General features: G+C 39.3%; 1 protein-coding gene across 1 annotated transcript; it reads right to left on the bottom strand.

Annotated features, from left to right (window-relative positions):
• Positions 1 to 803: 803 nt before the first annotated feature.
• Positions 804 to 8,342, bottom strand: LOC113281893. The gene is made up of 2 exons (XM_026530796.1): positions 7,782 to 8,342; positions 804 to 7,235 (listed from the first exon to the last, which is right to left on the bottom strand). Exon 2 carries the CDS (start codon positions 5,986 to 5,988, stop codon positions 3,415 to 3,417), a length of 2,574 nt encoding a protein of 857 aa, XP_026386581.1. The 5' UTR covers positions 5,989 to 7,235; positions 7,782 to 8,342; the 3' UTR covers positions 804 to 3,414.
• Positions 8,343 to 11,073: the final 2,731 nt, after the last annotated feature.

Here is an 11,073-nt window from a genome sequence, read left to right on the forward strand (position 1 = left end):
TGCATATCTTAGTCGTCCAAGATTACCAACCAACACATGGCAACTTTTGGCCCGACACCAAGCCATAGTTTTGGTCGCGCCCAAACAATGCCAAAACCCTAACTTTTGGCCGCGCCTAAACTATGTCATATTAAAGCCATGCCGGGCATGCTCTCATGCCACTGGCTACCAAACGTAGGGTTGCAATAATCGACGGCTACGTTTCCTCTCAAGATGCAAAATCTCGACCATCGAAGGTCACCACCGAGTGATGGATTGGTAGACCGACTTTGTTTTACCGCAAGTGCACGGTGTCAAAAATAGCACACAATAGCAAGCACGGTTTGTTCCCTCAAGGAGTGCGAAAACTACTACTAATTAATATCAAGACCGAACTAACCAAAATTCAATATTTCAGAGATGTTGTATTAAGAAAATGAGATGTCAAGTAAAATAAAGCAAATTTATAATGATATGTAATCAAGGATGTAGAAATATTAGGGTTACGGAATCCGTTGTAGGCTAAAGTTTCACTTATGTCTCTCACAAAGGTCTCATTTAACTCATGAACAATAGAAAACCTAGCTATCGAAATACGGAAGATATTTCGATTAAGAACAATAGATAAGGATTATCAAGAGGATACGTTTGTTCTCAACCTAGAAGGTAGAAATCCTGAGCACTAATCATACAAGACATAAGTAGTCATAGGATTATCATAAATCATTTATCACCAAGGTTCTATATGGATGTCGTTCAAGAATTCAACTATGAAATATACATGGCATAAAACATGAAAAACTCATTAAACAAACAACCCAATCTTGAGAAACACAAACATTACGTTAAGCTTTTATTTTTGAAACCATTATTTGAGAACACAAGTAAATTCAACCTACAAGTTCATCTTTCACCCTAATGAGGAGTTTAGGTAGACATGGTTTTCTTAAAAGCCATAAAAAATAATATATATAATAACAAGTAAAGCATATGAATTGCAGAAAGCAAAATAGAAAAACCTAGTTTCTTCCCTGATTACGGCGTCCCTTTTCTTCTCCTCATTCCTGCCTTAAATAGTACTCTAGTTCTTCTCTTGTATTGGTGACAGCGACCACCAAAGCCCAGTCCAATCACAACCTCCACTTTCTTAATTCAGGCCCTTTCAAAGTCAGGCCATAGCATCCAACTCCGGCCACAGTCAGCACCTCCTTGTTCACAGCCATGACCATGGCAGCAGCACCTTCCTTTCTTGTTCACCGCCAAGACCTATACCACCAACAACCAGCTCAGTCCATGCCCATGTCAACAGTTCCGTCAATCAAGCCTATAACTGGTACTAACCCATCACTTCCACCACTGAATGCACATCTCAACAACCAACTCAGTCCATGCCCATGTCAACAGTTCCGTCAATCAAGCCTATATCTGGTACTAACCCATCACTTCCACCACTGAATGCACATCTCAACATAAATGTCAGCCATACACAACACCTTAATCTCGCCTTCTCAATCAAATTCCAACCACACAAACTGAACCCCATATGTAATAGTTGTACCAGTGCAAATATTAGTAGCACCATCTCAGCAACCACCCCATTGACGCTGCATTTATTCAGACCGAGAACTTTCGATTAACTCCAACTTGAGACTGCATACAGACCCTCAAATTCGTTGATGTTGTTGACCCCTTTCTGCAGTGAATTTTAGTCTTGAAACTTCATCTTCATTTACATTTCATAATACCCAAAAAATCACCATTAGCCAATACCAAATTAGGTCAAAATCCATCTCCATTCTTTGATTGAAGCTTACACGTTTACCTCCTTGTACGAATTGAAACAAAACTGCAAGTAATCAACCACCGAAAACCCCCAGCTTCCATTCCATTAACATCAAACCTATTCAGCCAACTTCATTGCCTGCTGGAACGTTGCTGCTGTTAATCTCTTCTTGTTCGGACCAAAATTCACAGTAAGGAACCTTCAATACTTTAAACCACAGATCCACTAAACAAGTACTCATCATCATTTAACTTCGAACCCCCAAAACTCAGACCTAATTCGCTATCAAGACCACTAGAAAATCGAGAACCCCATACATCAACAGTAAATTGATTGAGAAGAGATGCCTTGAGCATCACCAGTTCACAATCGAACTCATTCTGCAGGCGCTAAGTCAAGTCAATTGAATCACCGCTCATGCCTTTGCACTCCGAAAATCCCAAAATTTTTGTAGCTACAATTCCTGTATTCTTTCCTCAAATCCCCTTCTTTGAAATTGATTAGCTCCACCAAAATTAGTTCAACAACCCATTTCCATTTTCATTTCAGAACCTAACAGATCTGTCTTGCTGCTGCTTTGCTTCTCGGGTGAGAAATGAATGTTTCATTTTTTGACAAAGACGAGAATATGATGATAAGAAAATGTGGTGCATAAGCAGCCACGCCTTCTGTTCTTCTTAGACCCACTCGTGCCGCTCACATGCTTGGTATAGTGACGTTTCTTCCTTCTACTGAACTACAGCCGTGGCAGTCAAATGATGCAGCTAAGCAAGTGGTTCGAGCCATGAGCAGCATGGGCATGAAAGGCAGATCACCATAGGCCTTATCTCTTTTGCTGCGCTGGGCTTTGTTTTCGGAAACGCCATTCAGATCCTTGTTTAGCCAATTATTCTTCGGGTGAACAGATTTTAATTGTAATTCCTGTAATTGACTTAAAATAATATTATTAGATAAATATCGAGACCTAGCTAGTATAAATGCGGGTATAAAAGTGTCGCACTTTCGTGCTTATCAGATTCCCCCACACTTATATTTTGCTAGTCCCGAGCAAAACAAAACAAAAATCCGCTCTACAGTTAGATAATATAGGAGATAGGGGTATCCGCTCAACAGCTGGATAATATAGGAGATGGGGAAGTCCGCTCAACAGCTGGATAAAATAGGAGATGGGGAGATGTCTGCTAAACATCAAGACGAACCACTAAACAGTGGTTGAGAAGTGTCTGCTAAACAGCAAGACGAAACCACTAAACAGTGGCTTAAAGAAGTCTGCTAAACAGCGAGACTGATAATCAGAATGACCCGCTCAACAGCTGGTCATGTTATACAAAAGAAATTTTTTTAAGACCCGCTCAACAGCTGGTATTTTCTTCACAAAATTGATCCCTTTTTTCTTTATAAATATACTTTTTTTTTTTGAAGAAAATTCATAACGAAATTAAATGCCTGCCAAAAATCTATATATACTTAAGCACTCCTCCATACTTGAACTTTACATTGTCCTCAATTTAATTGAGTCATCCAACGTAGAGTTAAGGTGAGAAATTCTAAGGCAAATGAAAATAGAAGATAGAGTGAAGGGAACAAAACTGATGAGTTGACTCCCACGAAGCGAACGATATTTGTTCCCTGCTTGCGCGCAACAAGTTGTCTCAAACAAAGTGAAGATTGATGCATAACAGCAACCTGCCAGCATATATGTAAAGCCCGAAAAGTTGGGGATCAACCCAACACAGGAAGTCCACTAAAAAGAGGATCATACAACAATAAGGATTAAAGCCCACAGTAATAAACAAATTGATATCAACCCTGCAATTAAAAGGACTATAATTCCAACCTGCCCATCTGGTCATGTGAAACAACTCAAATATAAGCATAACATGCAAATGATGTTTAGACATGTCAACACTTGTCTTATACCCTAAATTTGCCCCTAACCATGTTGAAATAACTCCACTGGACACATTACTTTCACTAGAGATCAGTAGCGGCAATGTACTAAAATTTTCAGCAAGCATGAGATAATCGGAGTTGGAATCAAGATCTAGACAAACAAACTTCTGGTCCATTTTTTCATTGTGAATTACCTGACCAGTATCCATATACTCAATCTTCATACAAGCATTCTGAGAACTACTATATGGATCAATGAAGGAATGATTCAATGAGGCAGTTTCGTATAAGACACCATCGTCAGAATCGGCAAAATAAGATAAGCAATTATCCGATAATTCAGTTTCAATAAACTCCACACGATCTGCAAAGTTTTCAGAAATGTTTTTGAGATTCTCATTGTAACAGCAAGTATAATCATTCATACTATCAATCATGCATACATGTTCACAGGTTTCAAAAATCGAAGATGAACTTGAAAGGTGAAACACATTTATCTCTATTTTCATATTTCCAAAAGTAAGTTCCATGATCCCATTCTGACAATTGATAACCGCATTTGAGGTAGCCAAGAAAGGTCTACCTAAGATGACAGGAATGTTCCCACTAGGATTAGAAACAGGTTGAGTATCCAAAAAAATAAAATCAATGTGATAAATAAAACCTTGAACCTGTATAAGAACATCCTCTACCACTCCCCTAGGAATTTTAGTGTACCTATCAGCCAATTGGAGGGTAACATTAGTGGGTTTCAAATTACCAAGTTCTAACTGCACATACACAGAATATGGCAAGAGATTCACACTGGCCCCTAAATCTAACAATGCATGTTCAATTCTATGTTCTCCTATAGTGCAAGCAATCGTAGGACCACCTGGATCTTTAAATTTGGGTGGAGTTTTCTGTGTAATAATCAAGCTTACCTGTTCAGTAAGGAAAGCTTTCTTATGTGCATTCAATTTTCGTTTCACAGTGCACATATCTTTTAGAAACTTGGCATAAGAAGGAATTTGTTTAATGTAATCTAAGAGAGGAATGTTAACTTTAACCTGTTTAAACACTTCTAAGATGTCACTGGAGCTAACTCCTTTCTTACGGGGTAGTAATGCTTGAAGAAAATGAGCGCGAGGAACATAAGAAATTTCAGATTTACCTTTCTCGGTTTCATTCGTTTCCTTTGGTGTTGAAGGAGTTACCTGTTTAATGGCAGGCGGGTTCCTAACTTGCTTGTTCTCCTCAGGATCACTAACATGGTTATCAACGATCCGTCCACTTCTTAGAGTAGAGTAGGCCTGGACATGATGAGTCGGCTTAGAACCAGATGTGCTTACCTCAAAAGGACCCTTGGAGTTGGGCTGTATTTGACGCGAGATCTGATCCTTCTCCCGCTCATTCAGTTGGCTAGCAAGCTGGTCTAGTTGATGCTCTAAGTTCGCCATAGATCTTTGAGTAGCCTGCACAAACAAGCTCATGCTTTCTTCCAAACTAGGGATACTTTGGTCAGAAAAATCGCTAGGAATAGAAGATGGATGTGTAATAAAATCAACAGGCTTAATTTTAGCCTTTCTTTCTAACGACTCAAGTCTTCGTGTCAAACCAGCGAACTTGGCCTCGAAGTCATTGTCAACTCTGTGAACCCCATTGCTACTGGTTACTGATCTTATGGTTTCTGTAGCCTCCCACTCTTGGTTTTTTTCAGCTACTTCATGCAAAAATTTATAACCTTCTTCAGCACTTTTATCGGGAAAATTACCACCACAAAGTGATTCTACCGTAGTCAATGTTTTGTAATCTAATCCCTCATAAAGGATCAACGTGATCCTAGGAGTGTCAAACCCATGGTGTGGACATTGTAACAAGAGATCATGGAACCTCTCTAAATAGTCATAAAGAGATTCTCCTTCTTGTTGCGAAAAACTATATAGTTTTTGACGAATGGCAGTAGTTTTATGCCTAGGAAAGAGTTTATGCAAGAATATATTAGTCATGTCATTCCAGGTACTAATTAATGAAGGAGCTAACGCATTTAGCCAAGATTTAGCCTTATCCTTTAAGGAAAAAGGGAACAACCTAAGTTTAAGATACTCATCAGCTAAGTCTTTGAATTTCATTGTTCCACAGAATTCTTCAAAATCTCTAATGTGGTAGTAAGGATTTTCATTCTCCTCGCCATAAAATTTAGGAAGTGCTTGAATGGTGCTTGCTCTAATCTCATAGATTGCTGTGGTGGTAGGCAAAACAATACAAGAAAGTTGAGAGACTCTAGTTGGATACATATAGTCTCTCAAACTTCTAATCGGAGGGTTCGTACCCTCACCATTCGTTCCCGTCATGTATAAAGAGTTAACTCTAACAAGACTATTTAAACAATTCTCTACCCAACAAATAGGTAGATCTTGTGAAAGCTAACAAAATGCAGAATTCAGTTCAAACTCACCTTGCAAAATCTCAGCGAAATACTTATTTTTCTGCCTATTTTCGAGAGATTCCAGCTGCGCTCTTCAAGCTAAGATACCTAAAGATAATCAAACAAGCTACGTAAAAAAAAAATTATGTACAAAAATAATATAAAAATAAGCTATATACAAAAAGATATCAATTAGAGAGTATTATGCAACCACTCCCCAGCAGCGGCGCCAAAAACTTGATGGATCGGTAGACCGACTTTGTTTTACCGCAAGTGCACGGTGTCAAAAATAGCACACAATAGAAAGCACGGTTTGTTCCCTCAAGGAGTGCGAAAACTACTACTAATTAATATCAAGACCGAGCTAACCAAAATTCAATATTTCAGAGATGTTGTATTAAGAAATAAGATGTCAAGTAAAATAAAGAAAATTTATAATGATATGTAATCAAGGATGTAGAAATATTAGGGTTACGGAATCCGTTATAGGCTAAAGTTTCACTTATGTATCTCACAAAGGTCTCATTTAACTCATGAACAATAGCAAACCTAGCTATCGAAACACGGAAGATATTTCAATTAAGAACAGTAGATAAGGATTATCAAGAGGATACGTTTGTTCTCAACCTAGAAGGTAGAAATCCTGAGCACTAATCATACAAGGCATAAGTAGTCATAGGATTATCATAAATCATTTATCACCAAGGTTCTATATGGATGTTGTTCAAGAATTCAACTATGAAATATACATGGCATAAAACATGAAAAACTCATTAAACAAACAACCCAATCTTGAGAAACACAAACATTACGTTAAGCTTTTATTTTTGAAACCATTGTTTGAGAACACAAGTAAATTCAACCTACAAGTTCATATTTCACCCTAATGAGGAGTTTAGCTAGACATGGTTTTCTTAAAAGCCATAAAAAATAATATAGATAATAACAAGTAAAGCATATGAATTGCAGAAAGCAAAATAGCAAAACCTAGATTCTTCCCTGATTACGGCGTCCTTTTTCTTCTCCTCATTCCTGCCTTAAATAGCACTCTAGTTCTTCTCTTGTATTGGTGACAGCGACCACCAAAGCCCAGTCCAATCACAACCTCCACTTTCTTAATTCAGGCCCTATCAAAGTCAGGCCATAGCATCCAACTCCGGCCACAGTCTGCACCTCCTTGTTCATAGCCATGACCATGGCAGCAGCACCTTCCTTTCTTGTTCACCGCCAAGACCTATACCACCAACAACCAGCTCAGTCCATGCCCATGTCAACAGTTCCGTCAATCAAGCCTAATATCTGGTACTAACCCATCACTTCCACCACTGAATGCACATCTCAACATAAATGTCAGCCATAAACAGCACCTTAATCTTTCCTTCTCAATCAAACTCCAACCACACAAACTGAACCCCATCTGTAATAGTTGTACCAGTGCAAATATCATCTTGTATTTCATATAATTTTGGAGCAATATCTCTCAACAACCACCCCATTGACACTGCATTTATTCAGACCGAGAACTTTTGATTAACTCCAACTTGAGACGGCATACAGACCCTCAAATTCGTTGATGTTGTTGACCCCTTTCTGCAGTGAATTTTAGTCTTGAAACTTCATCTTCATTTACATTTCAGAATACCCAAAAAATCACCATTAGCCAATACCAAATTAGGTCAAAATCCATCTACATTCTTTGATTGAAGCTTACACGTTTACCTCCTTGTACGAATTGAAACAAAACTGCAAGTAATCAACCACCGAGAAACCCCCAGCTTCCATTCCATTAACATCAAACCTATTCATCCAACTTCATCGCCTGCTGGAACGTTGCTGCTGTTAATCTCTTCTTGTTCGGACCAAAATTCACAGTAAGGACCCTTCAATACTTTAAACCACAGATCCACTAAACAAGTACTCATCATTATTTAACTTTGAACCCCCAAAACTCAGACCTAATTCGCTATCAAGACCACTAGCAAATCGAGAACCCCATACATCAATAGCAAATTGATTGAGAAGAGATGCCTTGAGCATCACCAGTTCACAATCGAACTCATTCTGCAGGCGCTAAGTCAAGTCAATTGAATCACCGCTCATGCCTTTGCACTCTGAAAATCCCCAAATTTCTGTAGCTACAATTCCTGTATTCTTGCCTCAAATCCCCTTCTTTGAAATTGATTAGCTCCACCAAAATTAGGTCAACAACCCATTTCCATTTCCATTTCAGAACCTCACAGATCTGTTTGCTGCTGCTTTGCTTCTCGGGTGAGAAACGAATGTTTCATTTTCTGACAAAGACGAGAAGGTGATGATAAGAAAATGTGGTGCATAAGCAGCCACGCCTTTTGTTCTTCTTAGACCCACTCGTGCGGCTCACATGCTTGGTATAGTGACATTTCTTCCTTCTACTGAACTACAGCCGTGGCAGTCAAATGATGCAGCTAAGCAAGTGGTTCGAGCCATGAGCAGCATGGGCATACAAGACAGATCACCATAGGCCTTATCTCTTTTGGTGCCCTGGGTTTTGTTTTCGGAAACACCATTCAGATCCTTGTTTAGCCAATTATTCTCCGGATGAACAGATTTCAATTGTAATTCCTGTAATTGACTTAAAACAATATTATTAGATAAATATCGAGACCTAGCTAGTGTAAATGCGGGTATAAAAGTGTCGCACTTGCGTGCTTATCACCGATCCGGAAAGTCTCCCAAGCTCAACTTTCCAAACAACAGCAACATGCTATATGTTTTCCACGAAAACACTCGAGACATCAACACATGTCACAAACTGGGGGATGCTCATTGGGTATTGGTTTGGCGGTTTACAGCGTGCGGCGTACACTACGACCGTTACATGACAGTGTCATAAGGATGAGGCGGTTAGTAAATACAGGGAGTAATGGTGAAACACTTTCCTTCATTATGGAACATCAATTCCAGGCGTTACCAGTTACCACCTCCTCCCATTTACTCATCCGTTTTTACTTACGAGACCATAGTACGTTTCACTTCGACTTGTATAAATAGGTCTTACCTATTTCCACCGAACAACAAGTTCAGGTCAGGAGCACACCACACTCAGAAAATATTTGCTAGCTTTCCATCTGTTAGCTTCCCACTTTCTGATACAAGTCGTGAAACAACTAGTCTTCCAGAATCAACCATTATGGTCTCAAAACTCTCTTCGTTTCCCTCCCCAAAACAAACCCTTCTCCTTCACTTTGTGACCGAAGCAAGTCTGGAACGACCATTTCTTGGTTTAGGCCGGATTTGTACAGATTGATCTCTCGAATCTAAAGTACTCCCTTGCAGTACATTGTTTAGGGTTTAAACTCGTTTCTCACCCACACACCCGAAATTACCAAAATCAGCAGAAACCGTTTTCACCCTCAACACCCGCGTAAAGAAAAAGTTTTTCTTTTTATATATATACGCACGTGAGTTTTTTTTTTTTTTTGATAAAATAAAATCAAATAGTAAAAATTTGGAGTAATTGTTAGAGATAAACAATTATATTTCATGATTTTATGATATGTGTTTACGGTATAAAATCATGGAACATTCATATGCGGAGTTTATGTAAATTGTTCATAGTTTCGTGAAAAGTCAGTGTTGACTCTTGAATGATAAGTTTTTTGCCCACTTTTGCAGGTTTGAAAGAGTAAGCAAGTTTTCGGAGTTTTACGTTATTATCACTAAGTTCGTGAAACCGTAGGTAAGAGTTTAGAATTACCATTTTTTGTAGACACTGATGTGAGCATCATGATTGTCTGATTACTTTAATTCCATTGTGCTGATGAAATTCGTGTGGAATGTCGCAGCAACTTTGTAGAGATGACTCGATTCCAGGATGGTGCTGAAAGTGAGGTTTATAGAGAAGACACTTCCGGAGAGGATGTTTCTACAAATGCATCTTTCAGAGATGATGATTGCTCCAAAAACGGAGATTCTGGGACTTCTCAGGGGAAGGAGGAAATTCCCAAACCCAAGAACATCCCAAGCATCGAAGATAGACTCTTTGAGTATTTGTACAGTCCTGAAAAGCGTCATTTAGGTTCCTCGTTTCGGTTGCTCATAAATCCCAGGACCACTGCTCAGAACAAGTTGGTGTCTCCTTCAGCAATAACTCGGTTCTGTTTGGAAGGGAAACATTATTTGGCTTCTCATGTGGAAATCAAGCTTTCCCGAAAACCGGTGGCACACTTCTCCGGATGGGCAAGACATATGCTGGGTCACAGTCGTGTCAGGACTATGCTGGATCGTGCACAAGTAACACGAGCCATTCAAGCCGCTAGGGATTTAATCATTAATCATGACATACCAGGTATCGTGGCTTTACTTGCTCGTTGGTGCATCCCTACTCACACCTTTATATGCAGATGTCACTGTTACTTTGGAAGATGTAGTCGCTTTGTTGCGTCTTCCAGTCACTGGAAATTTCCATGAAGAACTCTCATCAGAAGAGAAGTTGATATCTGGCGCTTTGGAAGCTAAAATGCATGAATTCAACGAGTCTCCCAAATTTTGTTACGCTCAATGGCTGAGATACTGGTGGCCGAGAGATGGATCCCCTGAAGAACCCGTTGATGGCGCCTTGTACATTGCTGCTTTCTTATGCTTGTGGCTCTCTAGAGATGTTCTTGAGGATAGTGGACATTTGTTGAAGTCGTTTGTGATTCCATTCGCCATAAAAATGACTAAAGGTGAGAAACTTCCAGTTGGTAGTCTATTTTTGGGTTCACTGTTTGCCAATTTAGACTCTTTGGTTATAGACTCCAGCGTCTCCAATGGTTTCATGAAAATTAAAACATATGTTAATACTATATTCCTCCAAGCTTTGATGTGGGAGCATCTTGAGAAATATGCTCCAATTCCCCGTAGTGTCTTGCAAGGACCCAATGTCGACACTCGCCATGCTTTCCTTGAGAAATATAACGCCAGGATCATGCGGTGGTCCACAAAGCAGCCGCAATACAAGATATGTATTACTAACATTTTGGAAATTGAA

The sequence above is a fragment of the Papaver somniferum genome, chromosome 5 (assembly GCF_003573695.1).
Source record: "Papaver somniferum cultivar HN1 chromosome 5, ASM357369v1, whole genome shotgun sequence".
Classification (NCBI taxonomy): Eukaryota; Viridiplantae; Streptophyta; class Magnoliopsida; order Ranunculales; family Papaveraceae; genus Papaver; species Papaver somniferum.

Coding starts and splice junctions, on each gene's coding strand:
- LOC113281893 (XM_026530796.1), bottom strand. CDS start 5,988: ATGACGGGAACGAATGGTGAGGGTACGAACCCTCCGATTAGAAGTTTG.